Source organism: Desmodus rotundus, chromosome 4 (genome assembly GCF_022682495.2).
Source record: "Desmodus rotundus isolate HL8 chromosome 4, HLdesRot8A.1, whole genome shotgun sequence".
Classification (NCBI taxonomy): Eukaryota; Metazoa; Chordata; class Mammalia; order Chiroptera; family Phyllostomidae; genus Desmodus; species Desmodus rotundus.
Genome location: NC_071390.1, coordinates 49,696,901 through 49,712,672, shown reverse-complemented (window position 1 = coordinate 49,712,672; position 15,772 = coordinate 49,696,901). Strand labels below are relative to the sequence as shown.

Below are 15,772 nucleotides of genomic sequence, written 5' to 3'. Positions count from 1 at the left end.
ACTTAATAACACAATGGACACCAGCAAATGCACCTCCCAAACTGAGAACTGGCTCATCTCCACAAGCAAGTCTTAGGTGCTCCCCCCACCCCGCCCCCCGCAACTGCTCTCAGCAAGAGCCACTAGCTGAATCCTGTGATTCACATTTCCTTGCTTTTTCCATTCGCGTTTCATCATGTTTCAGGTAATTTTACTTGCTTTTGAACTTCATGTTTAATAAGGATCTCAGGCTATATAGTCTTCTACAACTTGCTTGTCTTAGCATTGTATTTGTAAAATTCAGCTATGTTGTGTATAGATGTGGTTCATCCATTTTAGTTGCAACCTGATGTTCAATTGCCTGAACGTACCTCGGTTTGTTTATTCATTCTTCTGCCACTGGACACTGGGGCTGTCCGCAGGTGTTTACTAGTCTGATACTTGTTCCTTTGCACAGTCTTACAAACAGCCCCACGTGGGCGTCTGTAAGAGCTGCGCCTGGGCCCACACCGGGGAGAGGACCTGCTGGATGATGCAGTATGCAAATGTTCAGTTTTATGAGATATTGCCAATCTTTTTCTCCCAAAGTGTCTGTTCCAGTTTACACCCTCGCGGCCAGTCTGTGAGAGCTCCTGATAGTCATCTTCAACACTAGCATTAAATGCACTGATCTTTATTCTAATAGAAACCATACAATGGCTACAGAAGTGAGAACCCAACTGGCTGAGCAACCGCTGACAAGGTGAGGCCCCGAATGCCTACCCTGCGCACTGAGGAGGTGGAGGTACAAAAGCGGCCTCAGAGAAACTCAATAGACTGAGGAGGGTCCAAGGGAGGCTATCCCTCCTCATCTTCCACTGCCATCAGCTAGGCCCCAAATGGGTTCTCAGGCCTGAGGTACCTTAGGTCACAGGCGGGACCCCTCTCTGCATGGGGAGAGGGTACGGTAGCAGGGGCCAGGAGCACTGAGCACAGGAATTCCAGGGATTTTCAAGGGGGGACATTGTTAGCTGGGGGCTAGGGGAGGCCGGCTAATGTGACTTTCAGGGAAGGTTTTCTTTATTTCTTTAAGTCCCAGGTCCCTTAGGAGCAAATCAAGGATGGAACAGGAAACTCAGGGGCCTGGTCAGCAAAATCCTCAGAGGGTCCTGAGGCAGAACACCTTGCTTAGCATATCCAGAGTCCATCTACACTCCAGAAGGACTCCCTCCAGCCAGGGCCACCGGGAGAAGGGGAAGCAGACAGCGAGCAGGCAGGTGGTCCCACCAGGCACCGGGCGGAGAGCAGCGGGGGATCCTTGCTGGAAGAGGACTTTGACCTCTTCCTCCAGGGGCAGAGGCAGAGCGTGCTCAGGAGAGGGAAGGGGTACAAGGTGGAGGACAGAGAACCTGAGACAGCTTGTCTCCAGTGAAGCGAAGCAAGAGCTTGAAGCTTCCCTGCAGCGTCGCACCCCTGAGAGCTGCCCCATCAGCTCAGCATCTACTGGGAGGGGCTCCCACAGGAAAAGGATTTGCTGGTGTAGTCTGACCTTGAGGCCTGCTTTGGCCTCAATGCTGAGTCTGGGCTAGAACTGCCGCTGATGGCATGGGGGGCAGGCGAGGGGGAGGAGTGACAGCCTACAACTGGCTTCTCTTGGGCTGCCAATAGTCTCGCTTGGGGAGAGAGCCTTGCTGGGGTCAGCCCTCTGGCTCTGGAAGTGTATATAATGTGCCTTTGCTCCATCCAGGTATTTGGATGAGTAGGTGGGTCCATAGCTTCTCTTTCTGGCTAGAGAGAGGGTTCCTGTGAGAAAACTGGGGTCCTGGGGAATTCCATTGAGTCTTCTCAGAGGGATCCTAGCTCCCTGCTAAGGCACCTTAGGAAGACAGAAGCCTCCCTGGGACTGGGGGTTGTCTCATTTGGGAAGGGATCCCCTAGGATGCCTGGCTTTAAGCTCAGGTGTGGGGGGAGGGGGCGGGGGAGGATTTGTAGAGAAAATCCTGGAAACTGCATTTCAGAGTATGTCAGGAATGGACTCTCTACTAAGCCCTGAGCTCTGAGTCTGGGCAGGCACTGCTGCCAGGAGGCTTCACTAGCTTCATCTTGACCCTCTTCTTCAGTCCAAAGGCCGAGCTGAAGGCTGAGAAGACAGAGCACAGGCCAAGGAGCCACGAGACCGACAGGCCACAGAAAGAACTGCTGGTCCCAGGGATTGTGGATTTCAAGGTGATCCAAGAGGCACTGAGGACCCCCAAGCCCCAAGCCCCTGGCACCAACCGCTTCGGCCGCCTCAGCCACCACTCTTTCTTCTCCCGGCATCACCCCCACCCACAGCGTGTGACCCACATCCAAGGTAGGGCAGGGGTGGCCAGGGCCTGGCTGCTGGTGGTGGGGACTTTTAAATCCTGGAAAGGGTGGACCCAGCCCCTATTTCTAGCCTAAGGCTCAGAGAGAATGGGAACTTGGCCAGGGTCACAGAGCTGCTTGGCCACTTGCAAGCACTTGGCCAAGCCAAGACTTAACTTGAGGAGCAGGCTCCGAGGGCCCTACAGGGTTTCCCTAGTTGCCGATTCTCCCATCTTACAAATCGGAGAAAGGGACGAATGTTCTGCCTCGGAGCTGCGCTCAGTTCTCCAGCACAGGTCATTTCACCCAGCAGTGTCTACTGAGCGTGAACCACATGTGAGTCAGGCACTGTCTTAGACCCTGGGAATATGACAACAAACAAGACAGTCCCCATCCTCAGGAGCTGACTCTCAGGGGTGTGGGGTGGGGGGAAGGACGGGGAAACAGACCAGGCGTCAGGGCATGGTGAGCGCCAAGGCTGTAGAGGGGGAGAGCTGACCAATGGCATGACTTTCGAGCAAAGAACTGGAAGAAGAGAGGGCATGAATCAACCATGTGGACGTTGGGGTGGGGGCGCAGTGTCCTGGGCAGAGTGAAGAGCGAGTATGAGGACCCCGAGGCAAGCCTCTTGCCTCTGTGGAGGGACAGCAAGGAGGCCAATGCGGCTGGCGCAGAGTAAGGAGGGGGAGAAGGAGATGCAGCAGAGAGGCAATGGGGACACAGATCGTGTGGGCCTTGGAGGCCACTGTAGCCGTCGCTGGGCCATGTCACTGAGTCAGATGAGAGCCACTGAAAGCTGAGAGCAAAGCAGTGTCAGAAGTGACCTATTGGCCTCTGTCTGGGTGGTGGCTCAAACCAGGGAGGTCGTAGTGGGAGAGTCAGGGGCCCCGCCCTAGAGATACACCGAAGGTAGAGCCAGCAAGATCTGCTGATTGATTAAAAATAGTGTGAGAGGGAGAGAGGAGTCGATGTGGACCCTCAGGTTTTGGGAAAACTAGAGTCGCATTAACTGGGACAAAGATGACTTCAGAAGGGGCTGTGGAGGATGGGGGAGGAGTCAGGAGTTTGGTCTGAGACCTATGAGGTTCAGAATGTGAGATCCTTTTAGACATCCAGGCGGAGACGCAGGGGGTCTGGAGTTCGGGGGAGAGGTGCAGACAGGAGGACGATTCCAGGACGGAGGGTGTTTGAAGTGGCGCACCCAGATGGGAGTGTCCAGGAGGCTGTGTGAATACAAGAACCTGGGGACTGAGCCCCAGGGACCCCAAGGCTAAAAGGCCGAGAGGAGGAGTAAGCAGCCAAGGAGATGAGTGGCTGGCAAGCTAGGACAAGCCAGGAGAGTGAGGGGCCTGAAAGGAAAGTGTTTCAGGAAGGGGTCAGTGAGCATTCGCTCTGTCCTGATGAGGCTGGCCCTCAAAGCTTAACTATCTAGCAGTAAGACGATATCACACAGGCCGTAGGCCAAGGGGTCCGCAGGTGTATAGTGCCTGCCACTACCTCCAGGCTGCCCGGAGCTCAAGCCTGCACAGGCCGACAGATGGTAGAAGGCTTTATCCAGAGGCTTAAGCTAAATCTCACTCTCTGCGGTTTGAGCCCAGGTCCCTCTCGTCAGAGACTATGGCTTATTGCTTCCACCCATATGTGTCCCTTGTCAGACTGCTTACCTCTGTATGCTCACACCTGTCACAGCCAAACGGACCTCAGGACTAGGGTCTCAGGAAGCCCAACTTGCTGCGTGACCCTGAGCACATCACTCAGCTGTCCGTTCTAAGTGCCCAGGGTAAGGTCTGGAGGTCACACAGGCTCTCCAGGCTCTAACGGTCGGTCTGTGGGCTGTGGGCACTGGAAGAAGTGGGGCCAGCACTCCCCCTGCCCAGCCTGCTGGGGCTCTCATGGGCCACCCAGGCCCACCCTCTCACAGCCTCCACCCCTTCACAGATCTCACCGGGAAGCCCGTCTGTGTTGTCCAGGACAAGTTCTCTCTGTCTCCCTTGCCTCAAGCCACACTCTTATCGCACTGTCTGATGGGGATGCCAACCATCCCTGCCCCCGTTGGAGACCCGCAGTCCAATCGGGACCCCCGGCTTTTTTCTGGTGGGTACTTGGGCCACAGACCTACCTTGGGTTTATGCCTCTCTCCAAAGGCTGTCCCACTTTCATAGGGGCCTGAGAAAAAAATAGTATCAGTCAGGTACCCCATCTTTCCCCCATTTCCTCTGGTATCTGCATCTACATTATTTCCCACCCCCAAGTCCTCAGAAACGTGCCCCTGCTTGGCTTTGAGGTGTTTGAGGAGTAATCACAAGCAGAGGACGAGCAGATTTGGGCAACAGTCCTGTGACTTACTATAAACAGGAATGAGATCGGAAAGATTTAGGACTTGTATCAGGCACCAGCCATCAGAACAGTCAGCCACAGGTGGCACCACTGCGTGCCCGAGGCCTCTGCTCTGCCAGGCTTCGCCCTTTCTGTTGTGGGGCGGGGTCCTGCGGAAGGAGCTGGGGCAGCCTGCGGGCAGGGGGGTTCAGAAAGCTTGGACAGTGCTCTGTAACCCCCTCTCCAGTAGCTCAGTCTTTTAGTAGCTGGCACTGAGTATTGGCTGAATCTCAATCTTGGCTTCAGTTTCCTAAAACGGACAAAGCTAGATTAAACCACTCGCATCTTGGCATAAATCGCCAAATGCTCTCCAGCAGCTCTCAGTCAAGCCACAGGCTGGGACAACCACAGCCCCTCCACAGCCCCTCCTACCCACCGACTGTGCGACAGTGCGATTCCCAATCCTTCCTCCAAGGGCACCGCTTCCCCTTCCCTTTAAGATGCAGGTGGACAAGTGGGAGGAGAGGATGCTCTTCCACCTACAGCCCCCCAACACCCGGTGCCAAAGGGAGGGCAAGCAGAGGGGCCCCAGACATCAGTTGCCAGGATCTTGTCCCCTTCCCCCAGAGGCTTGGAAGAAGGAGTTGAAGGACCTGGCTTCCCAGGTGGTCACGTTCAGCAAGGAGAATGAGCTGAAGAACAAAGAGGTGGGTGCAGAACAAAGGGGCTGCCTGGGAAGAGACCAGTGGGCCCAGCCCTTTGTAAGGAAACCCCGCCCCAGTCTGGCCAACCTGATCTGCAGAAGGGCAAGCGTTTGCTCAGCACTGCTGTCGGCACAGGGGTGGGGGGGCAACAAGTATGGGGGGCGGGTGGAGAAATGCAGGAAGGGTTCCTAGTTCAGAAGTGGGTGGGGGCATCCTCACAGAGGCACACAGCACAAAAGCTCAGAAGCTGGAAAACACAGAACATCTTTAGAGAGCAGGGAGCTGAAGTGCAGGGCAATGGGAGAGAAGGTGGGGAGGGGCTGACTTAGAATGTGGGCAAGAGCAGCCTTTAATTTCTGAACTTAGTGTGGTGCCTAATCTCATAAGGAGTGGAGAGCCACTGAAGGTTTTCAAACAGGAGCGGAGTGGTCTCATGGGTGCTATTTGCTGAGCAGTAAAGACAAGTTGGAGGCAGCTTGAGGGTAGTAGGAACTGGTCCTAGGAGAGGCCTGGCCCTTTGTGGGTGAGTCTTGTCCTACGCTTGTAACGGGCAGCAGAATTCTCATCTCTGCTCTGCAGCTAATTCGCTGTAGCTCTGGGGGCAACTCAGCTAAACAGCCTGGGTCTCAGTTTTTCTTATCTTTAAAATGGGAAGAAAAGATATTACCAGTCTTAACTGGAGTTGCTGAGTCTAGAGGCCCCAGGCCTTGTGCCCACAGGCCCAGCTTAGGAGGGTTTCCCAGGGCTAAGAAAGGACGCCAAGCTGTGGGAGACAGACCTGGGGGCAGCTGAGCTAGGAATTATGGTAGGTGGTGGGGACCTCAGCACAAAATACTGTTTTCAAATATCTGATAGGCTGGGGGGCAGGGGTGTAGTGAGGGGGTGGAGAGAGTAGGTGGGTGGCCAGAGTTCCGTGAAGTTTCAGGAGGAAGGGCTTTGGCTATAATGGAAGGGCCCTGCTGGGGAGAGGGGTCTAGGACAGGGCGGGGCTGGCCTGCTCAACATCCACGTCCCTGCACTGCTGTGATGCTGAGGTTCCAGGAGAGGAGGGGATAGGCACCCGGAGGCATGACCCAGCCTCCTTCTCTTCTGTCCTATCTGCCCTCTCTCCTGTCTGTCTGGCTGTTTGTCTGTCTATTCCATACCCCCACCCCTGGAGTCTCTGGCCACTTTTCTTCCAGCAGGAGGAGCCTAAACGGGAGCAGGGGGCAAAGTACTCAGCAGAGACCGGGAGGCTCATCCCTGCTTCCGCCCAAGCACTCAGCCGCCGCCACTCCCGCCAGGGCCAAGGGAGCTACCCTTCCAGCAGAGACGTAGGAGGCCAGACCTATGTCCTGCAGGATCAGGAGCTGCTGGTGAGACCCTAGGAAGGCCGGGGCTGTGGCCCTAGAGAGGCCCTAGTCTGAGGACAGAGAACAGGGTGGTGTCGCTCCCAGGCTGACAGCGATCCCAACTAGAACCCTTACAAACTGCTGAGTGTGAATTCTCCCAGGGATACGTGCACCTAATACTGTAAGACCTGAGAACTCCAGACCTGGGAGTCAGGAGCCCAATCCCCTGCTGCTTCCAGGTTTCTGTGTAAGCTTTTCCTTCTTTGTTAAGTCCTTTCCCCTCTTGGGGCCTTAGTCCCATGATTGAGCCAAACTGGGGGCATAGAAATGTTATCACTAAGGTCTGTTCCCGCTTTGGCACCTGGCAAGTTAATGAGGGGAGCTACAGTGGTGGAAGGAGAAGCATGGAGACGAAGGTCCTGCCTAGTGTATCCCCAGACCACCCCCGGTGTGTGGCACTCTGCCACCTGCAAGGCTGGCCCTAGCCTCGTCTCCCCACATTCTGGGAGGCGTCTGGTCTGTGCTATGACAGAGCACAAAGCCCACCTCCCCCACATTCAAGTTTCCCCATCAAGGCCTGAGATGAGTCCGTGACTCATTCCAGTGGGTTAAGGCATTGAAAGTCCCTGTTAAAATGCACACATGTTCTCCAGGAAAGGCCGGACAGTTAGCCAGAATCTCAACGCCGTGCCTGTGACCAGTGCGTTCAAAACAGTCCAATGAAGTGAGCGGAGCAGACAGGGCCCCAGATCCTCATTTCACAGATGGGGAGGCTGAGGCTCTGCCAGGTGACATTTTGTGGCCCAGGTCCCCATAGAGGAAGCAGCACAGCTGGGACTAGAACACAGTACTTTCTCCACCATAGGGCGGCTTCACCTTGTCTGGAAATAGGTTCTCGGGTTCCTTGGGGAGGGTGCACAGGGCAGGTAAGTTGGATGCCGGGGAAATTGAGAGGGACCCTGGGGCAGAGTGGGGGCAGGGTCACCACAGAGGGTGGGTACCCGGGGGCAAGGGTGGACACCCTAGCAGGCATAGGCCCGGGGCAAGTCAAGCGCAGGTTCCCCTCTGACCTCCACTGGTTCAAGTGGGCTCTCCTGAAAGAAGGAACCCCCTTTCCTAGGACACCAGGTGCTCCATCTCCCATCGCGGGCTCAAACTCCAGCCAAGCACAGACACAGTCGCCATCAGCATCATGCCCTAGGGAGCCCCTGTAGCCCTGTCAAGACAGAGCTGGATCTTTTCCCAATGATCCTTGACTGGAGGATGCAGGGGGGAAGGGGCCCTGAAGCAGCAAAGACGGCAGACGCTGAGGACGCAGCTGCCAGCAAAGCGGGCGTGCTGCTCCGTGGCGGGAAGGAGCCCCAAGCCGAGCAGCTTGCAGAACCAGCCGGCCCCCACTGGGATCACCCTGCCTCTTTGCTAACATCTCCAGACTCTGAATTTGGGAACTTCAGGGTGGGGAAGCTCCTGGGGTCCCTGAAATCCCCACACCAAGGACTCGGGCATTTGGGACTCGGTGCGTCTCTGAGGAGCTGACTGTCCAGCTCTGACTTCACCTTCCCCGGGAGGGACTTGGGGTACAACCAGCCCAAGCAGGGTTCAGAGATAGGGGTCCACCTATCTGATTCTGAGGGTTAGTTCTGCCTCCATCTCCCTGCTAGGTGGCCTCCTCTCTCAAGGCCTCAGATTGCTTACCTGTTCAGTGAGGAATTTAAGAATCCCGCCCTCCCACCCCCCAGGGCTGTTGAGAGAGCAGGCCCTCCGTAGAGTGCAAAGTCCCATACAGATGGGAGGCAAGGACCATCGTGGGGACCAATGTAGCCAAGCATGCGGTTCTGGGCCCACTTCAGGAGGCAGGTGCCTGCACTGCCGGCTGGAACAGGCCATCCAGCGCACTGACCCACGTCTGTCCTGCCCACAGATCTTGGAGCTCCTTTGTCAGATCCTGCAAACAGACTCCTTGAGTGCTATCCAGTTCTGGCTGCTCTTTGCTCCTCCCAAGGGTGAGACTCAGCCCCATCCCTGGTCGTCCTCGGAGTGGAGGCTGCTAAGGGCCTTGTCTGCTCATTCGGCAGCACTCAGATGTTACCGGGCTCCCTCCCCAGGGCCTTCTGCCTGAGCCTCGAGTCCTTTTGGAGCCCCAAACTACCTTTGTCCAGCTGGACATCAGCTCCCTCTTCCCATTCCTCAGCAGGATATCCATGACCCTGCTCCTCAGAGGGGACCCCTCCTCTGCGCTGACTGCAGGCCTCGGCACCTGGGAGGGAGAAGTCCAAAGACCAGACTTAGCAGACTCAGCCCTCACCCACCACTGTGGGAAATGCGCGCACACACAAATGCAAATGCATGCACATAAGGACACACATGTATATGCATGTGAACACATGAAAAGACATGCATGCACACGGTGGGACAGGGTAGAGGCTAGGTCTAAGTGGGAAGGTGAGGAGCGATGAGAGCTGAGAGATGATTGGGAAGTCTTCCTGATGGGAAGAGTGAAGGGGGAGGAGGAGGGGGCAGGTCCCCTATGGTCTTCCCAGACGGGCCAGGGTATGTGGTGTGCAGGTGAGCGAAGAGCAAGGTGCACACGAGGAGATGTGGAAGGGCTGGGTACACAGCACACACAGGGCCAGGGAGAAGTAGGGCCTCCCCGTGGGGCCCAGTGGGCAGAATGTGAGGTGGTTAGAGAAAGCCACCCTGGGCCAGGATTAGGCAGAAGGGCTGGAGCCCTGCTTCCTGCATCTCCCATCTAGGGACAAAATGGGGTCTGGGGTCCTGCCCCTGAGGACTCTGCTCCCCGGCTCTGCTTACAGAAAAAGACTTGGCCCTGGGGCTCCTGCAGGCAGCAGTGGCTCAGCTGCTTCCCCAGCCTCTAGTCTCCATCCCAACAGAAAAACTCCTGCACCAGCTCCGAGAAGTCCAGGAACCTCCTCAAGAAAGGCAACAGCCATCATACAGGTGGGCTTCACACCCCTCACTTGCCCCTCTGTTCCCAGAACTGCTCCCTCACATTCAGGCCCTGTCCCCCCAGGTGAGGCTAGTGGGGTCCAGAGAAGGGAGCCTGGGACTAGCCGGAGCCTGTCCTGGAGGGGGAGGTGAGCCTCTCTCATGGGACCCTCCAGGGCTACTTGCGCTGCTCAAAGACCCACTCTGCCAGACCAGACTCCAGCTGCCAGCTGTGGGGGTGCCCGAGGGGGTGGCCCGTGCCAGCTGTAGCAAGACAGGGCTGGAGAACTGCAGCTAGCCCTCCAGAAGCTCTTGGGAAGACACAAGTGGAGAAGGGGAGCTAACACAGGCAGGCAGTGGTGCCTTTCCATTGGTACTAAGGGCCCTGGATGGCTGGAGAGAAAGAAACTGACCCCAAGTGGGGAAAGGGAAGGGGAGGGCCGGACGGCCAGCACTGGCGCCTGCAGTACTGAGTGCCCGTGGTAGCTGCCTGCCATCGCTGGGTGCTTTACGTGGTTCTAGTCCATACAACCACCCGTGGAGGTCCTATCACCTCCATTTTATGGATGAGAAAACTGAGGCTCAGCCACAGTCGAATGGCCCCAAGTCACCTGGCGCTCAGCGGAAGAGCTGGGATCAGACTTGGGAGTGCCTGCCTTACACGCCCAGCTGTGCTCACTCACAGCAGAGCTTGTTAAAAGTGAAAATTCCTGGAAAGTCTAGCACAGCTGGTGGCGTGGGAGGTGGGTACACAGGGTTTGTGTATTTTTAACAATCTCCCAGGTATTTCTGATAGAGCTTGGAGAGCCCTGCTGGGTTGATGAGGACTTGAACGAGGGAAGGAGTGGGGGGAAGTGTCAGGAATGGAATCGGGAATGTGCGCACTTAGAGGTTGTTAGGTTGGGGGTGGTTGCAGCGTGATGGGCTTGGGGAGAAGTACGCAGGTGCTTGTGCTCGCTTAGATTTGTGGAAGGTACGGGTGCTGCATTTGGTTTTCTTTTCCACGTTGGGAAGCCAGAGGAGGCAGAGGAGCAAGGCGGGCTTGCCTCACCGTGGCCTTGGTGAAGCCACCTGCCTGTGTGAGCCGCAGTTTGTCCTCTCAGAAGCCTCTCTGCCATAGTTGTAGGGGGGACAAATTCCATTCGGCGCATAAAAAGGCTTGCCGAAGTGCAAAGCCGATACAAGATAATATAAGAGCGTTATTCATGCTTGTAAGTAATTCATCAGGGAAGCAGGTTCTCTCTTCTCCACTAAGGGGAAAGGATTCCTATCTGCGCGGAAGCAAGAGACCAAGAGAGGGCCTGCCCGGCGGGGCACTGGTGTAGCGGCCTCCCTTACAGCTCCCGGGATGGGAGCGCCTCGTTTCCCTGTGGCCACAGCAGGCAGTGGAGTCACAGTTGTCAGGGTCCTGCTTCGGGTGGTGCCCGCCACAGACAGACGCTTGCTGGCTCTCAGGGAGGCCTGGCTCCTGCCTCTTCCTGGAGAACTTCCCCCACCTCCCCACCCACCCTGCTGCTCTGCCATGATGTGCTCCAGCCTGGCCTTCCCTGACCTCCTTCCCTTTGTGTTGGTTACAGCCAATCCCCAAACAAGTCCAAGGCAGCAGCTCTACCAAAAAGCGAAAAGCCAGGTAAGATTCCCCGTGGCAGGTCACTGGAGGCTCACGGAGGCCCACCCTGGCTGGATTCCTCGGGGGGTTTAAGACTCCTTGGAGATGGGTCTCTGCCCAAAGAAGCTGTTCATCTCATCCACTCAACCATTCACTCATTCATTCGTTCAACAGAAACTTACCTAGCACCTGTGTGCCAGGCTCTAGGGATCACTGGGGAAGAATTCAGACAAGTCCCTGCTGCCAGGGAGCCTGCAGACTCGGGAGGAGGTGTGCAGACAACAAATAAAAACGCTGCAGGGGCACACATGCTGGGAGGAATTAAGGCAGGGCGATGTGGTAGACAGCGAGAAGGCCCAGAGCGGAGAGGGGCGGGCTCCTGGAGCTGAACAGCAGGAAGGATTCAGCCCTAAGCAGTCAGGGGAGAGCCCACAAACAGGAATCCTACCTGCCTGGTGTGATGGTGGAAGAGTGAGCAGACCAGGGTGACCCGGGCCTTGTGGGTTGGGGACAGTGGTAAGAAACGAGATGAGACAGGTGGCCCTGGTGTGTGGTCTCATGCAGAGGGCACTGGGGTGCACTGGAGGGTTATGGGCAGGACCCCTCCGGTTTCTGTGTCGCATATGGACTCTTGGGGGCTGGAGGGAATGAGGGAGGGGAGGAGGAGGCTGCTGTAGTCACCCCTGTGTCTTAAACCAAGGCAGGGAGGAGGGTGTTCGAGGGGAGAGAAGACAGTATCTGCCATGCACTGTATTCTCCCTCACGAGACTGTACCAGGCCCTGAGTGGCTGGCGGAGTGTCTGCAGAGAGTAGGCACTTCATCGATATTTGTTACCTGGATCTAGAAAGAAGAGGGTGGAGGCGAGGCTCAGAGAAGAGTCAGCTCTCCCAGGCACCGGCAGAGCCCAGGGCAGAAGCAGCATTGACTTGGGCTCTCACCCATCTCCCCCTGCTCTTGCACTTCTGCTTGGGGCCTTGTAGGGACAGGGGTCCCCCCAAGTCTCCTGGGCAGCTCCCAGGTAGGGGTCTGGCCCCTCCTGATCCTCTCCCGCCCGCTGTGTCTCCCCTTCTCCCAGAGCACATTGGGAAAGCACAAGTTCTGCGGATACATCCAAGCCAGAACACAGAAGAGAAAGCACCAAAGACAGAGCTCTAAGGAGTCTGCCCCGCTCTGCCCGCCCTGCTCTACAGTCAGCCCGGAGTTCGAGCTTGTTTTCGCCTCTACCACCTCAGAAGCAATACGTGCTTTCCTATCACACAGAGTCTATTAAAATAGGGTCTTCCCTTTAAGAGGACAGTTCCACTCTCCTATCAGCAGCAGGTCTGTGCTTGGGTGGTTTCTTCCCCGAGGGGGGTGAGCTGCGTGGAACCACCCTCACTCCCTTGGAGAGGCCTGAATGCCACTGTCCACGTAGGGCTCGCCTCGTTCCTTTGCCTTCCAGGGAACAAAGGAGCAAATAGTGGCAGGGGCGGCCCGAGAAAGCTCTGCTGCTCCTTGAACCAAGGCGCACAAGGCTCTGGGCAGGTTAGGGCAGAGGTCAGGAACCCACAGGACCCCTTATAATGATCACTGATACCGATTATTGAAGTCCTACATGGCACTGAGGCAGGGACTTTGGTAATAGCTAATGAACAATGTTACCTGTCCCCAAAAAGTCAGGGGGCTTTGGCCAAATACCAATGACAGATTTGCTCAAGGGTCTTAGGGTTTGCACACTGGAAACACACCTGGGCAATACCCAGTGTTCCGAAGGGGAAAGAAAAGCCGAGGGTTGGTACAGTAAAAAGCGCACTCAGCCCTGCACTCGCAGCCCCTGGACCGGGCTGAGATGGTATTTGCCAGGTGTCTGGTGGTCTGGACAACGGGACATTTGCTTCCTGAGGCCACTCACTGGTTCACTGCAGGTTGGATGCACGTCCAGGCATTTCCGCACGACGCGCTGACTTGCGTCCAGGCTTTGACATAGGGTCGGAAAGTTCAACAGTTTAAGTTCCCAGGGTCAGTTAAAACAAGAACAATTGTTTCCTTGTGCCTCGGCCTACCTAATTTCCATAATTTAGCAGCTTGACAGTAATGAGTCCATTTTATTTCTTCACTCCAGTCCTCAAACACTATGTCAACTGTTCTACGTACTTTGTATGTGATCCTATATTTGATTCTCCCAAAATCTCTATGAGGTGGAGTATTAATACTATAACTACTGTTTTATAGATGAATAAACTGAGGCTCAGAAAGGTGAAACAAGGTGTCCGAGGCACATCGTAAGTGGCAGACCCCAGATCCAAACCCAACAGGTCTGGTTCCAGAATCCTCACTGCACTCCACTGACTTACAAACAGCAACCCTCTCCAAAAGCTGGGACTACATTCCTGCAAAGCGCGAGGTTAGCGAGATGGTGGTTGGCAAGGTCAAGGAGGAAAGGGGCATCATCGTATCAATGTGACTCAGACACCCCCAGGGCGTGTCTGTCTTTTAAGGTCTGGAGAGGATGTCCATGACACTCTGGGAAGTCCAATGTCATCCTTGAGATGTCTGCAAGGTGAAATTCCCTGAAAGGTGGAGGGGAGGAAGGCACTGAGGATTTACAATGCCAAGGTCACCTGTGACTCTGTGCTCCTACTTCTCTGAGTTCAGTCCACGGATTGTGGCTCCATTCCACACTTGCAGCGCTGCTCCACTTAGGTCAGTTCAGGTGGACTGAGTCCCTCCGGGTTTTCCCAAATACCCCGTTCCCAGGAAACTTTTGTGTGCGCTAGGCTTCAATGGAGATTAGGGGCTGGATGGGAATTTGCTGTGAATCCAGCAAACAGCTTCATGCTCAATATTCAATAGCTTTGGTTTTGAAAAGTCCTTGGCCACTCTCCCATGGGGGATTTTTCCTTGGCGACAGCCTCCTGCCATGTCTCTGGCTTTCTCCTCCTCTGTCCTCTCCCCTGGACCGGTGTCCCCCTAGAAAGCCCACATTTTAATGCTTTTCCAATGTCTTATTGTGGTAAAATAGGTATCACGTAAAATGCACCACTCTATCCATTTTTAAGTGTACAGTTCAGCGGTGTTGTGCCGCTGTCACCGCGTCCGTCTGCAGGACCCTTTATCTTGCAAAACTGAAACTGTGAGCATTAATCACGACTCCCCACCCCCCGCCCGCCCTCCCCAAGCCCCTGGCCACCGCCATTCTACTTTCTGCCTCTCTGAATCGGGCCGCTCCGGCACCTCATGGAAGTGGGACCACACAGTCACACTTATTTGTCCTTTGGGGTCTGGTCTATTTCAGTCAGCATAACGCCTCAAGGCTCACCCACATTGTAACATGGCGCTGTTTCCCCTCATGTTTATTTATTTATTTTTATCAATGCAGCAGTTTAGCTTCTTCCCCCAGCCGCTCCAGCCCCTCCTTGGCCCGTCCAGCCTCATCACAGGTCTGTTCACGGAACAGGGTCCTTGCCCCTTGGCAGTTGTGGTTATGAGAGTGTACCCTCCTCCGCTACAAGTAATTAGGAATTCACACAGCAAAAATTCTAGAAGATACCTACTTCCAAAATAAACCACGCTTGTTTGCACAAAACCCTGGCCCTTTGGGTAATCCTTCTACCTCGCCTTCGATTTTTCAGGAAATACTGCCATGAGGTGTTCGCCACTGCAGCTTCTCACAACGTTCTCAGTCCACGTGTTGTAGAACAGACCCGGGGTGGGGCAGTGAACGACATACTATTGCCAAAAAGACCCTCCCTTTTTTCCGGGGGTCGTCCCCCCACTAGGTTCGCTTTGCCTGCTGCCAGAGGAAAGACGTCTCTCAATGCTGGAGACTGGTGAAAAGGAAAGGAATTATTTAAAAGTTATACAGACTTAGAGTAATGACTTAATGTCTTCGTTAAAATACTAAAGTCCTTTAGAACACCCACAGATGCACAGTCCTCCCTTCTCTCCTTTGCCCAGTCCAGGGTACCGTGTCTCAGGAAAAGAAGTAGAAGTCTGTGATTCAGGCTCCTTGGAACCATCAGCTGTGTCGCCACCAGGATCTCCAGTTACTCCAAAGCCATGTGGCACCTTCTCATGGCCCACCAGCAAGAGTCCTTTCACCTCTTTTCTTCCTGGCAAAGTCTCTCCTGCTCCCTAAGCTGTGTGGCAAAAGGGAGCACCCCAAAGCCATGTGGTCCTGACTCTCACCCCAGCCGTGGTGCCCCTACTCCACCAAAGCCGTGTGGCCCTCTCCTGGCATGGCTGCCATGCTTGGGTTTAAATCCCAGCGCCAGTCTTCCTCTGCAGCCCCATTTCCGACTCCTCCTACAATCAGTTACACCTGCCAGCATTTCCTATTCTTCCAGCTTTACTGGGCTGCCATAGTAAGTCTGGGCAGGTGTGGCCCCATGGCCTGGAGTCAATCATCTCCAGGATCTCAAGCAGCCACTGTAACCAGGGGGAGTTGCAGACCCTGTAACCAGGGGGAGTTGCCGCCCAGTTGCATCTTGGGGGGAAGTCACTTCCATCCCCCTGGTCCAAAGCATGGCCACAGCTATTTAACATATCCATGAAGCCAGTTAAAGGCTATAGATATGTTAAA

At 55.3% G+C, this 15,772-nt stretch overlaps 1 protein-coding gene across 1 annotated transcript; it reads left to right on the top strand.

Annotated features, from left to right (window-relative positions):
- The first annotated feature begins 733 nt into the window (after window positions 1-733).
- Window positions 734-14,167, top strand: TBATA (thymus, brain and testes associated). The gene is made up of 9 exons (XM_053923439.1): window positions 734-763; window positions 2,029-2,311; window positions 4,243-4,398; window positions 5,248-5,327; window positions 6,506-6,679; window positions 8,577-8,658; window positions 9,469-9,613; window positions 11,179-11,231; window positions 12,287-14,167. Exons 1-9 carry the CDS (start codon window positions 734-736, stop codon window positions 12,364-12,366), a joined length of 1,083 nt encoding a protein of 360 aa, XP_053779414.1. The 3' UTR covers window positions 12,367-14,167.
- The last annotated feature ends 1,605 nt before the right edge of the window (window positions 14,168-15,772 follow it).

Excerpts from the sequence above, each read along its gene's own strand:
- TBATA (XM_053923439.1), top strand. The coding sequence starts at position 734 with ATGCCTACCCTGCGCACTGAGGAGGTGGAG. Across the intron at positions 5,328-6,505 it reads ATGAGCTGAAGAACAAAGAG|CAGGAGGAGCCTAAACGGGA; the intron begins GTGGGTGCAGAA and ends CTTTTCTTCCAG. Across the intron at positions 11,232-12,286 it reads ACCAAAAAGCGAAAAGCCAG|AGCACATTGGGAAAGCACAA; the intron begins GTAAGATTCCCC and ends CCCTTCTCCCAG.